At 40.1% G+C, this 23,105-nt stretch overlaps 2 protein-coding genes across 3 annotated transcripts in view; one reads left to right on the top strand and one right to left on the bottom strand.

The window, feature by feature from the left end:
* The window catches only part of ankrd11 (ankyrin repeat domain 11), a 218,477-nt gene extending 207,694 nt beyond the window's left edge, over positions 1-10,783 (bottom strand). For both annotated transcript variants that reach the window (XM_067452027.1, XM_067452034.1), the window contains exon 1: positions 10,387-10,783. The gene's annotated coding sequence lies outside the window, so the exon portion shown is untranslated. The remainder of the gene's footprint in view (positions 1-10,386) is intronic.
* A 1,880-nt stretch (positions 10,784-12,663) lies between these two features.
* Positions 12,664-23,105, top strand: part of spg7 (SPG7 matrix AAA peptidase subunit, paraplegin) — a 28,338-nt gene continuing 17,896 nt past the window's right edge. The window contains exons 1-9 of the mRNA XM_067452018.1: positions 12,664-13,139; positions 16,559-16,649; positions 18,168-18,251; positions 20,446-20,687; positions 20,784-20,923; positions 21,455-21,557; positions 21,642-21,767; positions 22,519-22,681; positions 22,765-22,938. Coding sequence (XP_067308119.1) covers positions 12,966-13,139; positions 16,559-16,649; positions 18,168-18,251; positions 20,446-20,687; positions 20,784-20,923; positions 21,455-21,557; positions 21,642-21,767; positions 22,519-22,681; positions 22,765-22,938 — 1,297 coding nt within the window. The 5' untranslated portion in view covers positions 12,664-12,965. The remainder of the gene's footprint in view (positions 13,140-16,558; positions 16,650-18,167; positions 18,252-20,445; positions 20,688-20,783; positions 20,924-21,454; positions 21,558-21,641; positions 21,768-22,518; positions 22,682-22,764; positions 22,939-23,105) is intronic.

Genomic DNA, 23,105 nt, shown 5'->3' with positions numbered 1-23,105 from the left:
GCCAAGTCAAAGTCCAGACCTGAATCCAATCGAGAATCTGTGGAAAGAACTGAAAACTGCTGTTCACAAACGCTCTCCATCCAACCTCACTGAGCTCGAGCTGTTCTGCAGGAGGAATGGGCAAACATTTCAGTCTCTCGATGTGCAAAACTGATAGAGACAAACCCTGAGAGACTTACAGCTGTAATCACAGCAAAAGGTGGCGCTACAAAGGGTTAACTTAAGGGGGCCGAATCATTTTGCACACCCAATTTTTTCATTTTTTTATTTGTTAAAAAAGTTTGAAATAACCAATACATTTCGTTCCACTTCATGATTGTGTCCCACTTGTTGTTGATTCTTCACAAAAAATTACAGTTTCATATCATTATGTTTGAAGCCTGAAATGTGGCAAAAGGTCACAAAGTTAAAGGGGATAGAAATACTTTCGCAAGACACTGCATCAAGGCACGTCCGAATCTAATGTTAGCTTCAAGATGCTTTCATCTGATCGAGTTTTGAAGGCAGCATAAATGTATCCTTCACTGCCTTTGATTTCCCATAATCCTGTGCGTTCCATTCTGTGACCATTAAGCTAGAAAAAAAGATGGCATTCGAGAGTTGCGTTTACTGGTCTCTGTGTAAACGTGCATTTTTGACCAACATTTTCCACTTCTGATGTCCTTTCTAGTGAGAAATGACTACTTTAGTAATTATTAAATAATTGTTTAGTTCTCACCAAAGCTCTCTCATTGTTACGCTGCCTCAGAAGTCTCATGAGGTGCCTTCAGGCACAAACGTGCCTTACAAGTCATTGTCTGAGAAGTCAGCTGACTAGGTTTTTCAGACGCAGCCTATATCTCTGTGTTTCAGCTTTGGGAAGAAGCTACTTGTTTATTATCAGTTTTCATACATGTAGAGAGAAAGCTTGTGAAGATTTCCATTTAGAGATGCACCGGTCGACTGGCCATAAATCAGATTTTGGTTTTATATGGCCGATCTGTATTCCAGACGGGTGCACAAACTGCACTGCAATTATTTCCGAAAATGTAATGTGTGTGGAAATATTACAAAAGCCACTTTTCCACCGCCGGGCCAAACCGTTCTCTTTGCTTAACCGCTCCATCCCGTGCCGATCGAGCAAGCTGGTATAGATATGGTTTAATTTCCCGCTGTGGCACTGATAACGGAGATATTCCAAATTAGGGATGCACCGATCCGATACTCAGGAACGGTATCGGCTCTGATCCGGATCAGATCCGATACTCAGATCCCGATCGGCTCTGATCCGGATCGGGTAAAGGACAGACAGGACCGATCCAAATTCGATACTGTGCGCATAATATTCTGTTATTGTTAAGCCCCAGCGCCCCACAAAAGGCATAAAAACATTATAAACATCATCAACAATTCGTGCACTATATTATAAGTGTTCTGAAGCCATTCCATAGTTTAATGCGAGTACAAATGAATATTTAAGTTATTAAATTCAAGTTCACGTCAATGCATGCTTCCCTTCGCTGCGGCTGTCAATCACTCTCCATTCAGCTTTAAACTGTGTGTCGCGTTCGGTTACGACAGTCAACATGATGAAACTCTCTCCAAGATTATTTTTGGGCTAGTAGTTGGCGGGTTTTGTTGTAAAAACTTGGCAACCCTGTCTGCAAACGCGCTGAAATAAACGATCTTTGCTGGTGTTGTAAAAAAAAAAATTAATAATACACAGAGCACTTTCACAGCATTATCATCATTTTTGAGAGAAATTGTGAAGGTGAATGCATAGACAAACAAGCTCTCCGTTTAGGATTCGAACAAATATAATCCAAGCCCCTTTGATGACGTGATGATTACGTTTCTGTTGACCATCTGTCCATCCTCGGCTAAAGCCCCCCCTGATGATCTCTGGTCCGTTTCTGTTCGGAGATAATTACTCCTCTATGGATCAAGGCCAGACCGAACCGCCCGACCCTAAACTTTTTGTGGGCAGGGCTAAATTCGGCTGACATCCAGGGTAACAACGGTTCGGCCTGACAGTGTAAAAAGTCTGTAAACATGATATTAACAAGACGGACATAAAAAGGAGACGTGATACGGAACAAGACACAACAAGATTGAAATATTGGAAGAAAAACGTACTGAATTCAGTGTGGGGGTTTATATTATTGCATCGGTGAAGGGAACTGACAGTCTTCCTCTCATTATATCTCTGTATAATGCCTATTAAAGCTAGTGTTTATAAGTGCAGCGCTGCTTTGTTCACAACGGAAACCCATGGAAACTAAATCACTGGTACTAGTAAACCTACACTGGTCTCACAATTCGGTTAGATTACGATTATAATGTCATCAATTCGGTTCAATTCAATATCACGGTGCATTGACAATTCACTGCATCCTCATGTATACAATTTATCACCAGAGTCTCTCTTCATTAAGCAAACGCACAAACTACCGCAAACTAAACCGAAAGTAAAGTCATATGCTCAACACACAGTCATCTTCACTAAAAGTAAAGAAACTGAATGATCTTACAGTGTGTTAGATGTTACACTTACTGTGTCCACGCTCGCTCATATTACGGTCTTTGATTGTGAAATCAGCTTATGATTAAAAAATGCAGCTCATATCTGTTGATTTGACGTGACATCCATTATATCTGCATAGTGTGGGAATTGAAGATGGGATTTATATGCGTTTTAAGAAAGACACATTTATGTCCCTGAGTATAAATGAAATAGTTTCGATAAATCAGATTTACACTCAGCATGTGTTCTCCAGGTCGTGCAAGCCGAAATGTGCCAAGATGTCAGCTTTTGAAGTAGCTGAAGCATTTTTAATTACTGGCACTCACCTCACTCTGCAACCACGACTAAGCATGTACATGACAAATTACATTATATGTGGCGTCAGTACATTATAACCGGTTATGGTCTATTACTGAACTGAAACCGAATCGTTCTCGTCTGCATCGTAATGCATCGAAATTAAACTATTAAGTTCGACACCCCTACACTGTAAAAAAAATGTGTTGGCTTTTGTTGGTTTAACTTTAAAAAGTAAGTAACCTGGTTGCCTTAAAATTTTGAGTTTATTGAAATTAAAAATTTGAGTTGATACAATGAAGGAAATTTGTTTAATAAATAGAAACTCAAAATATTATTGTATCTGTACCACATACATTTTTTTGATAAATCATGAAAATAGCACAATTTGGCTGCGTTATCACAAATAAAACACACACAATTACCCAATATGCTTACATCTTTCAATAATATTTTAATAAAGGTTGTCGAATCTCAAAAAATATTCATTGTATTAACTCAATTAACTCAATTTTAAGGCAACCAGGTTACTTTTTCTATTTAATTTTTTACAGTGTACCACTTTCTGCATTTTCATTCAGTCCGTCTGCTGTGTGTTTTGAGCAGGCGTTTAGCCTAATTTCACAAATCTAAAGTCAGACCACTCAAAAACAACTGCTCATGTTACGTGTGTGTGCAGCAGACGGATTCAAATTCAGTGGTTGAAGACATGTTTTGTGTAAGGCCAGTTTGGCTGGTTATAGAGTAAATAAACAACAATTAAATTAGCATAAACCAAGGGATTAGCCATTAAAAATCATGACCGGTGCATCCCTTTTTCTTAGAATTTATTACAATGGGTACACTCCAATTTCAGGGCGTAGATGATCTACAAATGCACAATATACTGTTCCTGGTGGGAGAACTCCCAATGTCTAAATGAAAACTACACGAATGGCACTACTGTACAGACCCTTATAATTCTGATGAGAAGAAAACTAGGTCATTAAATGACATACCCGTAACAGTTTCTCTCTGTATCATGATTTTGTCATAAGATAGTGTTCTGAGAGTTTTTGCAGGCAAACTTTCACAAAATATAAAATTACAGAAATTTGATGAGTTTTTTTTCCAAAGGTCTGGAATTGACACTTTATGCATTTCCCTGATATAAATCAAGATTTCTCACTGATGTGGGAACCGTGAATGCCCCAAACTAACTAATAAAGCACTTAAAAAAACAGCTGCCTCCAAACTATTAGATGCCTACAAACTAGTGTTGTCAAAAGTACCGACCGCGAAACCAATTCGGTACTGAAATGTTAAAAATATGACGCTTTGAGCGCTGTTGAGCGGAATCGTAAACACCTCTGACTGGCCATTGTGCTCACGCGCTCATCAAATAGGTCTGTGATTGGCTACTTTGATCAGCGCTTCACAAACATGTTGTAAAAATACATCAATGGCGCTTTTCACGGAGCGCTTACACAGATACACACAGAGCGTTTGAATGTAGGTGTCTATCAGCCTACCGGTCCGCTGGTCGACGCCTGCTTGTGCTTTCAAACGCTCCCGCTTTCAAAACACTTTTCAAACACTTCTGTGTTGTTTCAAACCGCTGCCGTGAGTTGATCATTGTAGCCAATCACAGGCACATCCGATGAGCGCGTGAGCACAATGACCAGTCAGAGGTGTTTACGATTACAGCTCAACAGCGCTCGAAGCGTCACATTTTTAACATTTCAGTACCGATTTGGCATCGCAGTCTGTACTTTTGACAACACTACTACAAACCAATTGACCTGAAGGCACATTCAAATATGCTTACAAAACACAAACAGTTAGATCATAGTTAACATGCTGTCCTTAAAGATATCTGTTCTATAAACACTGATTGAAACTTTCTTAAAGGGGGGGTGAAATGCTGTTTCATGCATACTGATCTTTTTACACTGTTAAAGACTTGGAATCCCATCCTAAACATAGACAAAGTTTCAAAAGTTAAGGTGGACGTTTGATGGGAGTATTTCTTTGTCAAAAATACTACTTCCGGTTAGTCATAAGTTTCGGCAAGTTTTTTGAGATCATGCGTCCCCTTTGACGTTAATGGGGGCGGAATTTCCTTGTATGGGCCTTACGGACAATTCTACCGGAAGCGCGTGAGAGAGAGAGAGGGAGAGAGAGAGAGGGAGAGAGCGAAAGTAACAGGCTACGCCCATCAAAGCGCTGGCTTGTAGGATGCTGGACAGGTGACAATTACACATAGCACATAATGTCACCAAAAAAGTGCGTTTTTGGTTGCCAGACCAAGACAGTCCTGCACAGATTCCCCAAAACCCCGCGTTAAGGCAACAGTGGATGTAATTTGCTTTTCCGGATCAGCAACTGAGTTGCGCGAATGTTTATATCTGTTCGCTGCATTTCGGTGCCGACTGTTTCATAAACAAGGCCCAGCTCGACGCCGGATTTTCCCAATCGCCTAATGCTGAATGATGGAGCAGTCCCAACGATAAAGGTCCCAACGTTAGAACCGCAGGCGGTGAGTGAGACTGCTTCAAATGTCTGTGTTGTTTTTAGTCCGCTTACTGTCTACACAAACCACGCGTAAACACACAAACACACGTGCACAACTGCACTTCCCACATGTACACCTTCAAAGACAAAAATACGACGATATAATTCAAGTATAAATATGTAAATAACACAAGCCGCTAAGCATATTATATAGTTAGTGTATAACTTGTAACTTACCACATACAGACATCCTGCTCTAGTCGTTTTTTGCTGCTGCTCCTGTTCAACTGCAGCCTCTGGGTCTGATTCCGGATCATAGATGTATGGCTGTATCTGATTAAAAGCCATATTTTTATTTTGAATAAAGTTTTTTTCCCGCTGTTAGGGATGACGCACTCGACTCAACACACAGCGCGCTGCTGCACACGTCATTATTTAGCTCCGCTCACACGACCCCACCCGCTCGGCTTTTTTCGGAAAGACTCGGAACAGCGCATCTTTCTTATATAATTATTAAAAAAATAAAGACTTTTCGGAGATATGCAGGATGCAATGCTACTCTATAGGTACTCAAGATTGACATGACACTGACTGAAACTGAGTGTTTCACCCCCCCCTTTAACATCCTGAGAGCATTCAATAACAGAAGTTGTCTTTAAGTATATATATATATATATATATATATATATATATATATATATATATATATATATATATATATATATATATATATATTCTGTGGCAAACAGGAGGCGCCTTTTACAGTTCCTCCTGAACCAAAACAAAGAGCTTGTCCTGCGTTCAGGTAACCATATCGTAAGCGTAACATTCACATCCTCAGACTCAAATTTTTACATGTTAACATTATCAATGCTAAAATGAATCTGCAGCAGTCAAGGTGGTGCAACTAAGAGCTTTCACGTTCATTATTATTGTAATGTTAAGTGCTTTAAAACATGAGGTAAGCAAACAATGACTCATGTTCAAAGCCAGCTTAATATAGCTAGACTCTCCGACTCGCTGTGCAAATAATCGTATTTTCGTATTTAATTTCAATTTTGGCTTCCAATAATTATGAATAGATAGTCGAGGCTAAAAGAGTATTGTGCCTCTGCTGCATTCAGTCCATCACACTATTCTTTCCATCACAGCGGGACGCTTTTGTTCCTCTCTAATCAAAACTTAACATTAGGGCTGCAGCTATCGATTCTTTTTGTAATCGATTAATCTACCACTTAATCGATCGATTAATCGATTAATCGGATAATAATTACTTTTTCTTTATTAAAGAGCAATAAGAGACAATAAGACGGGTATCTTCAAATTAACATCTAATTTGTCTTCTTTTTAGAAAAATTAAGTTTTATTGCTGAAATTGCATACATTAATAACTGTGAAACTAAACAATTTTAATGCATACAATTGCCATATTATATTAAATAAAAATCTATTTCAAATTACTTTAAAAAGGTAAACATAGTTCAATCTAAAACTAAACCTACAACCAATAAATCTAAACAGTAGTAATATAAATAACAATAATGCCAATATAAATAATATAAATATTCTATAAATTCTATATAATATAAATATTCTATAAATAATATAAATAACTAAACATTGTATTTATGTTGTGCAACTTAACTTTCATGTATCAGCTTCAGCTCTGGCATGACATAAGCATTTACTGTCTTATTTACTCCTTTACTGAAGCAAAACATATTGGACAGGTTAACTTGGAACAAGAGATGTGCGGATCAGCTCTATCGTCACCGAATCAGCTGTTAGAAGCAAACCATCCACCCGCACCCGGTAGTCACAACTTCAAATCCTCCGTGTTAAGCGCGATGCTATCGTCACATATTAGCTACACTGAAGTAGGTTGCTAAACAAAACAAAAAAAAATATTTTGGCAAAATTACATTTACATAAACCAGGGTCGACAACCTATACATCACACGGAGGAATAACCGCTAGAACGTGATCAAACGCGAGATATGTTTAATTCAGTTAAAGTACATCACACATGCTGATCTTTTGAGCTAATCATTCATCACAACACAGCTTGTTTTAAGTTAGTAGCTATAAATATGATTAAAGTGTGATATTTAAATTACACAAATCAATGAAAGCACGCAGCTCTGAGCTCTGAAAGCACGAGCGCTGCTCATCACTCACACACACACACACACACACACACACACACACACACACACACACACACACACAGCGCGCGTTACAGCTTGTTCTGATATTTGTTGCGCCTAGTATTGAGAACATCTAATGGTGCATTTCGAAGATATTATCAAGTAGGATATATAAAGTCTCATTAAAGATTTCACACACATCACAATGACGGTGATCGATGTGCAAAGCTGCAAACTCCATCGCGTTCATGTGTTTTGAGTTGCTCTTATCTCCTCAGCTGACGCGTGTACTGCCGCAAATGAAACTTAAATGTTCAGCGTCGCATCCTGAAGCTCAACACACAGTTTTCTTCATTTAAAAACAGCGATATTAAATGATATGACCAGTGCTGATGCCCGCCCGCTCTCTCTCTCTCTCGCATTGCGGTCTTTGATCTCGACATGAGCTGAAAACGAAAGTTAAAGAACGACACGCATTCATTGCGTTTTAGCGTGATATGAGAGTTCCGCGTCTTTATTAAAATCAACATATTAACGATTTCTCTCATCCACCTGCAATGTTTGGGATGTTTATGCACCTGAACCGCGGATATAACCGCAATCCGCTCATACTCCGAGTCCTTACACAAAAAATGTCTTTCTGCAATATCTGTGTGTAGTTAAATGGACTAAGCGAAGCGTCGAGGCAGATGATTTTGCCTCGAGGATTTTTTTGATTCGATTAACTCGAGTTACTCGATGAATCGTTTCAGCCCTACTTAACATCCAAATCACCTGAATAAGAGAGTGATGTAAAATGCAGTCTACAGTCGACGTGCTTGATATTAAAGAGTTATTGAAAGCGCATTAAACCACTAAAGAGACAGTTGCCTAGGCGACCCCTTGTGCATCCAAGACGGAGCAGAAGGATACTGAGGGCTTCAGATACACACCTAAACGCTCATATAGCCGACACAGACACACGCACACACGTCGAGATGCAGTTTTGCTAGGTATCCTCATAAACACAGTGGGTTATGTCTTAAGTAAATGTAAACACTGAGAAAGAGTGTGTGTACATCAGTTTACTGGATCTGTGCATTCAGTCTTAAAGTGACAGTACCCAATATTAATGACTGCTGTACTCACTGTTAATCTAACAAGAGAACACAAATCACACACTGCTCTCTAATGAATAACTTGTAGCTTTTAATAAGGATTAGTCTATATTTAATATATACAGCAGTGATATTTTACATTTCATTACTTTATTCAGTTTCTGTTGTAGGCTATTATTATTATCTGAATACCACCTTCCTGAAAAACCTGAAGCTCTGTTTAACTCAATTGTGGTTTTGTAATTGTTTTATTTTATTTTGTTAGTTATCTTTTGAGGATTACTTACTTCCAATAATTTACCTAGTATCCGTTTTTGCTGAATTATTGATCATTATGAAATTTCACTGACATTTTAAATTACTCATATAATGAAATAAGCCTTTGATCCTAATAATTGTGATTTCAACATTGACCAAAATATCATGATTATGATTTTTGCCATAAACGAACAGCCCTATTTTAAAGAATGGTTGATGTTTGCTAAGAGTAAAGCTGAAAATAGCCCAGTCAAAAAAAAAATTGCATGTCTCTGCAGACCTAAATATGTCAATTCGCATGGTTTCATTCCCAGCAAAAAATGCTTTGACATCATAAGCTGAGCTTTATAACAGGACCGTCATACATTAAATAGCATTGCAGGACTACTGTCGGAGATAAACCATCATCATGGCTGCATTGAGAGAGACGGAGCAAATAATTACAAATTACAAGCTTCCTAAAACTCGCATTCCTGACCCCTCACCCCAACCAAAAGTCCCTCTCCGCCAAACAACAAGCAGGTCTCTCCGAGTAGACAAACAGGCCCAGCAACCTCAGACAACACCTACGGATCTTCAGCTAAACCCAGATTAGTGCTCGTCTTAAACCACCTTCTGGTAAACAAGTGCCAAATGGTTGCGTAAGAAAAGTTGTCTCTCAGAAGAGTTAAACAAAGGTGAGGAAGGGATGTGAAGTGGCTGTGAAGAGAGGGAGAGCGAGTGTGTGTGCTAACGCCCAGCACAGCCGCAGTGTTTCTCCACTGCACCAACACCAGCTCTGTTTACTTCATCACAAACTTTCACAGCTTCGCCCTCCATCCTTCAGATCACCCTTGTGTCGTAAGCCTCTGCTCCACTGCAGCTCCTCTCTGAAGTAAACAATCATACATGCATCTTGACAATGTGCTCCACATAGAAGAGATAGAGAAGTGTGGGTTGATGTCAAAAGCAATATGATTAGCAACATGGGGCATTTTCTGCGGTGAACTGCTCCTATCATGCGATATAAGTAAGTGTCAAATGCTTCCCCTAAACATGGGAACTTAAAATGATTTCATATCACAAACACAACATGGCCAATCCAATGAAAACATATCTAATCATCACAACTGAGTGTTGCAGTGATCTAATATTTATAGTCTGGATGCTGCACTCATAACCCAGTGCATTTTATGATCTCCATAAGTATATCAGCACTTAAAATCGACATGATTGTGTCCTTGAAACATATATTAAGCTGCCCATCCCAGTAGCTGATTTCTGCAGGGGAACTGAGCCCGTCTGGCCGTATCCGATTCCCAGAGAGAGAACGACAACATGATTATTTACATTTCTCCAGCCTTTAGTTATTACTTTACAGACGTACACAAAACGCTAGGATGAGTACATCACCACAGCCTAACAAAAAGTGACAGATTTACAGCAAAACGCAAACATTTCCTCGACTTCAGGGTGGGGGAGGGAAACAAACTCCCGTTAGCAACGGGGCTAAAGCCGTTAGCGGGCTAACCGTGAAAGTCGACGCCTGAGAGGACAAACAGGCGGTTTTCCTGCACGAAATGAAGCTATTTAGCTATTTAGAAAGGCTTACCTTCTTTAAAACGTGAGCTACATCTACAAAATTAAACTTGGTATTCCTTCCCGATGCTTGTTTTTCCCATTTGAGGCCTTCTGCTTCAGCAAGCTCCGATGCGGGAACATCCGAGGCGCGCGACGCTCATCTCAAGTCCGCGCTCGCGCCAGCGTGCTAAGCTAATCACTGATTACCTCCTCAGAAAAAATGCGATGATTAAAATATCCCGATAAACTGCTCAGTGAAAGGGTTATAAACTCTCCATTCGTCCCTTTTTAAAAAGTCCACAGGTCTCAGTAAGGCTAAGTTTGCAGATTTGACTTGATTCGAGGTGTAAAAAATAAAATTCCGCTTCAAGTTAATCCTCAACGTCCGACTCCTTCCGAACCGTTTCGATCGGCCTTTGACTCGCGCTGACGAACAGCGGACGCGAGGAGTTGAGACGCGGACTGTGATTGGCTGACGCGTGTGGGCGGTCACTGTTTGGTCGAGGAAACTGGCGCCATTTTGGCTCTTCCGAAGGAAGCCTCCGCGTCGTTTTCTGTGGCGACCTCGAGCCATAATGGCGTACACAGTGCCGTATTTTTGCGAGCTCCATTTGGGTGAGAGGAAAATGGAGAACCTGTGTGGGAATATGTTGAAAAGTTTACTGAGTTAGGTTTTTAAGATACGAATTCTTCATTTTCCTAATTTAGACTGATCTGAAACAACCGTGTAATGCTATCTAAAGTACAGTTTTTTAGTAGGCTATTATTTAAACTGCTTGCGGATGACGGATCGCGAGCTCATGAGCTACAGCACGTGTTGCTTTCACTGATTGTTGTTTGGGTAAAATTTGTCTTGCATGTGTTGATTTTTGTTTTAATTTCGCTTCGACGTCACAGGCTTGTGGGCTTGTGTTGTGACGCCGATTCCTTGCAGAGCAGAATGACGCAATGGCGCTCTCTGCCGTGAAGAGTCTAGAATTAACTTTTTGAGAGATTTCCCACTCTATTCATAACTCTCGACATCTTGCCATATACACTCAAAGGATTCTGTGTACATATGCACTGCCATTCACAAGTTTTTGATCTGTAAGATTTTTTATGTTATTAGAAGAAGTGTCTTATGCTCACCAAGGCTCCATTTATTTTATTAAAAATATAAAACAATTATAATCTTATACTATAATACAAAAAACAATGTAATATAGCCTAGTACATATTATAATATTTGTGAAATTATTAAAATGTAAAATATCTGTTCTCTATGTGAATATATAGTAAAGTGTAATTTATTCCTGTGATCAAAGCTGAATTTATCAATATTACTCCAGTCTTCAGTGTCACATGATCCTTCACTAATCATTCTCATATGAGGATATATGATCAAGACACATTAATGAATATTATCAGTGTTGAAAACTGTTTTTTTATGATTCGTTGATGAATATAAAGTTCAAAAGAACATAATTTCTCTGAAATAAAAAGCTTTTGCAACATTAGTACTAGCGTTCAAAAGTTTTGGGTCGGTAAGAATGTTTTGGGGGGGGTCTTTTATTTTAAAATAATACTTTCATTTAACAAGGATGCATTAAATTAATCAAAAAGGATAGTAAATACATTTATAATGTTACAAAAGTTTCTGTTTCAGATCAATGCTGTTCTTTTGAACTTTATGTTCATCAAAGAATCCTAAAAAAACTGTTTTCAACACTGATAATATTTATAAATGTGTCTTAAGCTCAAATCCTCAAATGAGAATGATTAGTTAAGCATCATGTGACTCTGAAGACTGGAGTAATGATGATAAATTCAGCTTTGAACACAGGAATAAATTACACTTTACTATATATTTACATATTAATATTTCACAATATTACTGTTTATATATACACACACACACACACACACACACACACACACACATATATATATATATATATATATATATATATATATATATATATATATATATATATATATATATATATATATATATATATATATATATATATATATATATATGCAGCCTTGGTGAGCTTCTAATAACAAAACACATCTTACAGATCAAAAACTTTTGAACAGCAGTGTAGGCTACATGCATTTATATATTAAAATAATTTATTGTATTTTTTTTGCCAGTCGAAATGTTTATTTGCTCTAGAACTAATTTTTAATATATATAAATGAATATACGCTATATATTGCGCATGTCCCAAATACAACCGTGTGTAGTTTTCCTGGTTATTCAACTGCGAGACGAACTACATTCCCATCAGCCCGTTCGCTAGCTGCTTCCTTTCCTGATTGGCTGATTCCGAAGGTGATAGTTCAACGGACATGTTTTTCAAGCCTGTACAGTAAACATCAATAGAGTTCACGGCTTCAATAGACAGCTTTGTAATATCCGTGTAATTATATAATTTTTATTTTATTTAAACGTTTTATTTGCTCTGTGTATTTCCGAGATATATCCTGTTGTTATTTATCTGCAGCTATGTTTGGCTGTATTGGATAAGACCATGGTAGTTGTGTGCTATCAGCTCTTAAAGAGGTCATTGGTTCTGGCATAAGTTAGTATGATCCGAGCGACGCGATAAACCGGGTTTATTAATTATGGCAGCGCTACTTTTGCTGCGGGGAAGCAAATGTTACGACAAACGGATTTGGTCGTTGTCGTCTCGCTTCAGTTGTTTCCAAAACAGCAGAAAACTCCTGGACAACAATGTGACTTCATACTCCTCTTTAGTGACTCCAAACACAAGAGGGCTAAAATCAGGACACATTCAGGTGGGTTTTTAATTATGTATACTATTTATGCTATTATGAGGTTCAGTGACGTTTAAGGGATAGCTCACTATATAATGAACATGCTGTCAATAATTTCAAAACCGTGAGCCTTTCGTTCATCTTTGGAAAACAAATGAGGATGAAATCTTTTTTGATGAAATCTGTGAGATTTCTGTCCCTCCATTGACAGCCTACGCAACTACAATTTGACGCTTCAAAAAGTCAATAAAGAGTTTGTAAAACTAATCCATGTGAATTGATGGTTTAGTCTAAGCTTTCTGCCGAGACATGATCGCGTTATATGATTATCAGATTGAATTTAGGCTTTTTTTTTTACATATAAACATTGATCAGTGAACATAAAGAGAAGCTGCGTAACATCAGAATGAACCTCATCGGTTCTCGCCGAAGCTCAAACGTGCTGCATAACACGAGAATGAACCTCATTGGTTCTCACCGAAGCTCAAACGTGATGCGTAACACGAGAATGAACCTCACTGGTTCTCGCCGAAGCTCAAACGTGCTGCGTAACACGAGAATGAACCTCATTGGTTCTCGCCGAAGCTCAAACGTGCTGCCTAACACGAGAATGAACCTCATTGGTTCTCGCCGAAGCTCAAACATGTTAGGTAACACGAGAATGAACCTCATTGGTTCTCGCCGAAGCTCAAACGTGCTGCGTAACACGAGAATGAACCTCATTGGTTCTCGCCGAAGCTCAGTCGTGCTGCGTAACACGAGAATGAACCTCATTGGTTCTCGCCGAAGCTCAAACGGTTGATTAACACGAGAATGAACCTCATTGGTTCTCGCCGAAGCTCAAACGTGATGCGTAACACGAGAATGAACCTCATTGGTTCTCGCCGAAGCTCAAACGTGCAGCGTAACACGAGAATGAACCTCATTGGTTCTCGCCGAAGCTCAAACGTGCTGCGTAACACGAGAATGAACCTCATTGGTTCTCGCCGAAGTTCAAACGTGATGCGTAACACGAGAATGAACCTCATTGGTTCTCGCCGAAGCTCAAACGTGATGCGTAACACGAGAATGAACCTCATTGGTTCTCGCCGAAGCTCAAACGTGATGCGTAACACGAGAATGAACCTCATTGGTTCTCGCCGAAGCTCAAACGTGCTGCGTAACACGAGAATGAACCTCATTGGTTCTCGCTGAAGCTCAAACGTGATGCGTAACACGAGAATGAACCTCATTGGTTCTCGCTGAAGCTCAAACGTGATGCGTAACACGAGAATGAACCTCATTGGTTCTCGCCGAAGTTCAAACGTGATGCGTAACACGAGAATGAACCTCATTGGTTCTCGCCGAAGTTCAAACATGATGCGTAACACGAGAATGAACCTCATTGGTTCTCGCCGAAGCTCAAACGTGATGCGTAACATGAGAATGAACCTCATTGGTTCTCGCTGAAGCTCAAACGTGATGCGTAACACGAGAATGAACCTCATTGGTTCTCGCCGAAGCTCAAACGTGCTGCCTAACACGAGAATGAACCTCATTGGTTCTCGCCGAAGCTCAAACGTGTTGCCTAACACGAGAATGAACCTCATTGGTTCTCGCCGAAGCTCAAACGTGCTGCGTAACACGAGAATGAACCTCATTGGTTCTCGCCGAAGCTCAAACGTGCTGCGTAACACGAGAATGAACCTCATTGGTTCTCGCCGAAGCTCAAACGTGCTGCGTAACACGAGAATGAACCTCATTGGTTCTCGCCGAAGCTCAAACGTGTTACGTAACACGAGAATGAACCTCATTGGTTCTCGCCGAAGCTCAAACGTGCTGCGTAACACGAGAATGAACCTCATTGGTTCTCGCCGAAGCTCAGTCGTGCTGCGTAACACGAGAATGAACCTCATTGGTTCTCACCGAAGCTCAGTCGTGCTGCGTAACACGAGAATGAACCTCATTGGTTCTCGCCGAAGCTCAAACGGTTGCTTAACACGAGAATGAACCTCATTGGTTCTCGCCGAAGCTCAAACGTGCTGCGTAACACGAGAATGAACCTCATTGGTTCTCGCCGAAGCTCAAACGTGCTGCGTAACACGAGAATGAACCTCATTGGTTCTCGCCGAAGCTCAAACGTGCTGCGTAACACGAGAATGAACCTCATTGGTTCTCGCCGAAGCTCAAACGTGCTGCGTAACACGAGAATGAACCTCATTGGTTCTCGCCGAAGCTCAAACGTGCTGCGTAACACGAGAATGAACCTCATTGGTTCTCGCCGAAGCTCAAACGTGCTGCGTAACACGAGAATGAACCTCATTGGTTCTCGCCGAAGCTCAAACGTGATGCGTAACACGAGAATGAACCTCATTGGTTCTCGCCGAAGCTCAAACGTGCTGCGTAACACGAGAATGAACCTCATTGGTTCTCGCCGAAGCTCAAACGTGCTGCGTAACACGAGAATGAACCTCATTGGTTCTCGCCGAAGCTCAAACGTGCTGCCTAACACGAGAATGAACCTCATTGGTTCTCGCCGAAGCTCAAACGTGTTGCGTAACACGAGAATGAACCTCATTGGTTCTCGCCGAAGCTCAAACGTGCTGCGTAACACGAGAATGAACCTCATTGGTTCTCGCCGAAGCTCAGTCGTGCTGCGTAACACGAGAATGAACCTCATTGGTTCTCGCCGAAGCTCAGTCGTGCTGCGTAACACGAGAATGAACCTCATTGGTTCTCGCCGAAGCTCAAACGGTTGCTTAACACGAGAATGAACCTCATTGGTTCTCGCCGAAGCTCAAACGTGATGCGTAACACGAGAATGAACCTCATTGGTTCTCGCCGAAGCTCAAACGTGCTGCGTAACACGAGAATGAACCTCACTGGTTCTCGCCGAAGCTCAAACGTGCTGCGTAACACGAGAATGAACCTCATTGGTTCTCGCCGAAGCTCAAACGTGCTGCGTAACACGAGAATGAACCTCATTGGTTCTCGCCGAAGCTCAAACGTGCTGCGTAACACGAGAATGAACCTCATTGGTTCTCGCCGAAGCTCAAACGTGCTGCGTAACACGAGAATGAACCTCATTGGTTCTCGCCGAAGCTCAAACGTGATGCGTAACACGAGAATGAACCTCATTGGTTCTCGCCGAAGCTCAAACGTGCTGCGTAACACGAGAATTAACCTCATTGGTTCTCACCGAAGCTCAAACGTGCTGCGTAACACGAGAATGAACCTCATTGGTTCTCGCCGAAGTTCAGTCGTGCTGCGTAACACGAGAATGAACCTCATTGGTTCTCGCCGAAGCTCAACGTAGATTTCGGACAAAAGGGAATATACAGGTTGATTATAATTATAGCAGGTAATCTCAAAAGGCCTGTGTATTTACCAGTTTGTTTGTCTATGATTATGCATGCCATTGATGTTACTTTGGTGATTAACCAATTTGCATTATTTCACAGACAAAGCCTCTAATCCCGAGGCTTATTGGACTTGAATTCCATTGTCGCCACAAATTAGTCACAAATCCTATGAAATTGTGGAAACTATTAGGTAAGTAGTAGATCTATTTGAATGTTTTGGCTGGACAAAGTAGTGGTGCAGAGCTTTTGACATCTTATGAATCTTAAAGGAACACTCCACTTCACAAAAAAAAAAAAAAAAAACTATTACTTTATTCAGCATTGTCTTCTCTTCCGCGTTTGTTTTCAATCCTCAAATAAAGATTCAAACGGTTATGATTCAGCGTATTGATTCATGATTCGGATCGCGTGTCAAACTGCTGAAATCACGAGACTTTGGCGAAACGAATCATGAATCAATACGCTGATTCATAATCGTTTGAATCTTTATTTGAGGATTGAACACAAACCCGGAAGAGAAGCCAATGCTGAATAAAGTCGTAGTTTTAGTTATTTTTGGACCCAAATGTATTTTGGATGCTTCAAGAGACTCTAATTAACCCACTGATGTCTCATATGGACTACTGTGATGATGTTTTTATTCCCTTTCTGGACATGGACAGTATAGTGTGCATACACTTGCATACGCTCTCGGACTAAATATAAAATATCTTAAACTGTGTGAAGATGAACGGAGGTCTTACGGGTGTGGAACGACATTAGGGGGAGGAGTTAATGACAGACATTTCATTTCTGGGTGAGCAAACCCTTTAATCTGCATCGCTATTTGTACTCGTTGTGAATCCGCAGGCCACAAGAAGTAATTAAGTGGGTTTTAAAAAAAAAAGTATCACTTTTACAAGGGACATGCTAGCTGGCAACTTAGCCCTGTTTCACACCGCAAGCGTGAGCATTGCATGAGCTGCACGTCAGCGTAACTACACCGTCACTGCAGCTGCGCGAGAGTATTCACACTGGAAGCGTTGGTGCAGCGTCACAGCAGCGGCTCCCACAATGCTAGAGCCTGTCTGAGTATTACATACTAAACTAAAATAATTGTTATTATATTATCTGGCTAGCTTACTTTGCTTTTTATAATACTTTCACCCAAACGGAATAATTAAAACCAGTTTAAATGGGTAAATCTTCTACAGATGATTTTTATTCTTCGTTTTCTTTTCTGACATACTCTAGTTATTGTTCAAATACACTACACGTGCTTCTTGTGTGCATTTTAGGCACTTTTTGTGTGAAATCATATTTATTTTGTCCATTAAAAGTGTGCTTTCACTTTAATTGAGCGTCAGGAGCGTTAGCAGCGCAGAAAAAATAGGCTCGTCGCCGAAACCCCTCCTTCACTGCTGCTCACGCGACGCTCCTGCTCCCGGTGTGAATGCACTCATTGATTAACATGGGCGCCGAAAAAAATACGCTCACACTTGCGGTGTGAAACGGCCGTTAGGATTCCATTCATTATGGTAAGCTAAGCTAGCAGCGACCTTTCAAAACTAAAACAATGCATGCACTGAGACAAAAATGCATGAGATGTAGGAAAGAAGGTGAATAAGCCCTACTTCTAAAAACGGTGGAGTGTTCCTTTAATGCTTGTTCTAATAAATGTTCTATGTCTGGTGCATCGCATAATGGGAAATTGTTTCACATCTGTCAGGCACTACTCATTATTTCAGCACATCCAACAGAAGACATGAAAAGAAAGAGGGTGGTAAAGGGAAGACCCCAGAAGAGGATGAAGGTATTTTGTTCATTTTTGAAACAATGGTTTACATCACAAAATATACTTTAGAGTAAACAGGATCCCAAAACAAAGTAGAGGAGTTTTATATCACTCTCAAGGGAGGGTGGGACTAAACATCCTCCACAACTGGGATTCAGATCTGGCTCTATGTATTTAGAAACACCCAACTTCCTATAGTCCAATCAATTCCCGAGGATGAAATCAAGACCCTCCCTCTTGCAGCGACATCTTAATTATTTTCTATGACATGTTAACGGGGACGAGGGTTGGGCAACCTGTCACTCACGAGCGACAACCGTCTGAAGAACAGATTCAATCCTGTCCTACATTTGTTCTTGTTTGAGAAGCCGTTACATCTCACAATAGAGAAGAAATGTCCATATCTAAATGTCCATATCTGAAGTCCAATGTGGACTTAATATATGAAACTAAAACCACCAGTAGGTGGCAGCAACTCCCTGTTAATGAGTGAGTCATTGAATCATTCATTCGATTGATTCGTTTCAAACGACTGATTCATTCAGAAATGAAGCAAGCGTTAGTCTTTTTAAAGGCAGCGGCTATTTATACCAAATAGTGATATATTCTATTTACACCATTTAAATGTTATTTGCGATATGTATAATTAATAATTAGATGCTATTAATTCTTAATTATTTTGACAGATACATACTATTCACACCTGAGTATTGTTGTAAATCAACAGGATGTAATGACAGTGTAAATTATTATATTTATTAAAATTATTAAATGTATGCCGCCTTAAAACTGCAGTCCTCTGCCTAATATATGAAGGGGAAAGTATGAAGTCACAGTCCTACACAGTCAAACTGTGCCTGAATTACACAGAAAGCAAGTAAAGAGCTCCTTTTATAATCACTGAAGCTGTCGTTTGGTTCAGTTTGAGACTATAGAAGGACAATGGTACGTTTAATATATTTACATTTTTAAAATTAGTTTTTTTAAACGTTACTGTTTGTTAAAAAAGTTAATTTGATCTGCATATCAGTTCAAGCGTTAAATTAAATTTCCAAACATTTTACTAGCAACTGCTCTTATTAATGCAAAAGATGTTTTTTGTTGATTAAATAAACTTAATGATACATTTTCCTCCATTGCCACTAAATTAGGTGTTGGCGCCACCGTCTGTAGAACGTAATGGCACAGGTGCTACTGCTCTCAAATGTGAGTCGTAGCCCTGAGTAAATCTTGGCGAGTATTCACGATGACAGTCTGTTATGTCTTAAGTGAATGTAAACGGTTGGGAAAGAACTGATGTGTAAATTAGGTCTGTGCTTTAGGACTTAAAGTGACAGTGGCCTAATAAAACGGCATTTTACTTGAATACTAGGCTAGACCCACCTGAAAAACGTATGGCACAATTGCATTAGTGTCTTAATTGTTTAATTGTGTTTACTTGCTTGTAATTTGCATCTTATTTTATATCTGCTTGTTTACATCAATAATTGCTTAAAGGGGTGGCTGCATGCGATTTTACTTTTGTAACTTTAGTTAGTGTGTAATGTCGCTGCTTGAGCATGAACAGTATCTGCAAAGTTACAGCGCTGAAAGTTCACTGCAAACGGAGATATTGTCTTTTAAAGTTACGGCAGTTTATTGCCTACAAAAATGGCCGGTTTGGACTACAACGAGCTTCTTCCTGGGTTGGTGACATCATAAACCCTCGCTAGTCTCCGCAGATGTGACTTCTGCCCGTAATGGGAAGGGGCGTGGCCTTAACCTGTGCTTGGCACCTCAGCCGATAAAAATACAGGATACTACATTTGGCCATCTAACCAATCTAAGAGCATTGCGTTTTTCGGAGGGATGAGCTTCAGAAGCAGGAAGCAAACGAGCCCTTCAAAGGACAGACAGCGGTGTGGAATAAAGGGAGAATAGAAGAAAAATATGTGTTCAAAAAAAAAAAAAAAAGTATTAAGACATGTTATACTGCGCCCCATAAACACAACCTTAAGGGGAACCACCCCTTTAGGAACGTTTTACATACATTAGGCTAGGTTTGCTCTCCTATGGATATTGTTTGTTTGTGTGTGTGGAGCCATCATGTACTTTGTGACATTAGGTTGACTGGGTCAATTTAGCAATTTGTTGACCGACTCAAAATAATCCAGACAGCCAGATATGCCTACATGCCAAATGAGTTATGCTTTGCTTTCTTTTTTCCCCCTAGACGAGAAAAAGAGACGAGAGCAGGAGGATCAGATGTATAGGGAGCGACTGCGCACACTTTTTATCATCGCTGTCATCATGAGCTTGCTCAACTCCATCAATACCAGCGGGGGAAACATATCCTGGAATGATTTTGTAAACGAAATGTTGGCTAAAGGGGAGGTTTCTCGAGTACAGGCGGTACCGGAGAGTGACATTGTCGAGATCTATCTTCACCCTGGTGCCGTCATCTTCGGAAGGCCTGTATGTCAGATTAGAGCCATACTTGATTGTAAAATAATTATTATCCTTATTGTGCTTTCAGTTCCTGTTTCATTATTGTCCTGTTGTCTGTTGTAGAGGCTGGCCCTGATGTACCGAATGCAGGTGGCAAACATTGACAAGTTTGAGGAGAAGCTTAGAGCAGCAGAGGAAGAGCTGAATATAGATGCCAAAGACAGAATACCAGTGACCTACAAGCGCACAGGCTTCTTTGGGAAGTGAGTCATTTGGACTTTTTCACTAAGCAAAGCTGACTTGTTTTTTTCTCAAATATTACCTTTCATGCAGTGTGTAATAGAGCTGTTTGTGATTGTAAAATGTCTGCAAAGTTTTAAAGATCAAAATGCACATTCCAGTCTCACTTCTTATACAAACCTACATAGGTTTGCGACTTTTTTGCATTATGCCCGCATATGGTTTTCTTTGGCTCCTATTGTATAACGTCTACTTTACCCCACCCACAAACACTGTAGTTGTAGATTAGACTGGAAGAGTTTGGTTTGTGTTGTCAACATATCAATAAGACACCGTCGTTTGGTTTCCAACACATGCTGTAAGTGGTTGACCAATCACAACAGACTGGGCCATCTGACCAATCAGAGCAGTCAATGCAATAAAATTAAACTGTTTTTGACCTTGGATGCATGTAGAGAGACTAGTAGGAGCATTGGAGGAGACTCCAAAACAAAATTAGCAACCTTTAAAATATAATAGGCACATATAAAATCAATTGTAATTTTCCTCCACAGTGCCCTTTATGCACTTGGTATGGCTGCCATTGGGGTTGCAATCCTCTGGTACATCTTCCGGCTGGCAGGAATGGGTGGGAGAGATGGCGGCTTTAGTGCATTTGTAAGTCATAATTCCTTCATTTGTATTAGTTTTAGACTACTTCTTAATGTTTTGTGATGTCAAATCGTCTGTCTGTTCTACCAGAATCAGCTGAAAATGGCTAAATTCACCATTGTCGATGGGAAATCTGGAAAAGGTATAAGCTTCAAAGATGTTGCAGGTATGCATGAGGCCAAGATGGAAGTCAAAGAGTTTGTGGACTATTTGAAGGTAAGGGCCCAAAACATTATTTCCAAATATGTGCGGGTCATATTTTAAAAAAAATCAGTTCAGACGCTTTTGACAACCCTAGTAAAATGAAGCTTTTTACCACAAAATCCAAAATACCTGTCATGGTAAAATTAGATATTGCTCAATTCGGCATGTCACCCCAAATCTAAAGGGACCAATCTTGTCATTTTCAAAAATAGTTATTTTTTATATATTTTCTCACAACTAGGTGGCACTGTGCTGAAACTGTAAAGGTATCCTTAGGCCATGCTTGTCATAACAGACCAAGTTTGGTCAGAATAATCTAAAGCATTGTTGAAATATAGCCTCAAGTCAATCTGGCGCGCTCTTCTGCGATTTCTTTCTGCTTTTTTTTTTCAAGCACAATTTGAAGAAACAACTTGAATCCTATAATTTCGTCGATGTGGTCTGAAAATTATCTAGTTAAATTTTAGTGCAAAGCAATGGACTAGGAGAAGTTTAAAAAATAGCAAATCAAATTAAAAATAATTTTGTTTCTATCACTTACGGTTCAAAAGTTATTGGCATAAACGTGAATGGGAAATTGGACAGTTGGTGGCGCTAGACAGAAGAAACCTTTAGTTAGAAACTTAAAATTTGGTATGGTATTAGTTCAGATTGTCCTCTATCTGTGTGCCAAATATCATAACGTTCACATGAACGGTTATATGGCCTGCAATAGACTCAAGAGTGGAAGACAAACACGAATGATAATTGTTTTCCTGTGAAGAATCCAGACAGATACCTTCAGCTCGGGGCCAAGGTTCCCAAAGGCTCCCTGCTTCTGGGGCCGCCCGGATGTGGTAAAACTTTGCTTGCTAAGGCAGTGGCGACAGAGGCTCAGGTGCCCTTCCTTGCCATGGCGGGTTCAGAGTTTGTGGAGGTCATTGGAGGTAAATAAAACTGTTAGAGATTATTATTCGAATGCCATTGTCAGATCTTCATATATTAATCTAAACGATCATTCCCCACACAGGACTTGGTGCCGCGAGAGTGCGAAGTCTTTTCAAAGAGGCTCGTGCCCGTGCTCCATGCATCGTCTACATCGATGAGATCGACGCCGTGGGGAAGAAACGGTCCACGAACATGTCTGGTTTCTCAAACACAGAGGAAGAGCAGACCCTCAACCAGCTACTCGTGGAGATGGACGGTAAGACTAGTCGACTAAACGATGCTGTTGCGTGTTTGTCGACATTGAACATACCTTTAAACTTTGGCTGTCAACATGAACGCGTTAGTGCAAATTCATTTTAACGGCACTAATTTTATTAACGTGTGATTAATGCAGTGCACATTTTCTGCTTGATCCGTGGCGTA

This window comes from Pseudorasbora parva, chromosome 1, assembly GCF_024679245.1.
Source record: "Pseudorasbora parva isolate DD20220531a chromosome 1, ASM2467924v1, whole genome shotgun sequence".
In the NCBI taxonomy this organism is placed as follows: domain Eukaryota; kingdom Metazoa; phylum Chordata; class Actinopteri; order Cypriniformes; family Gobionidae; genus Pseudorasbora; species Pseudorasbora parva.
This window is presented reverse-complemented; position numbering and strand designations above follow the sequence as displayed.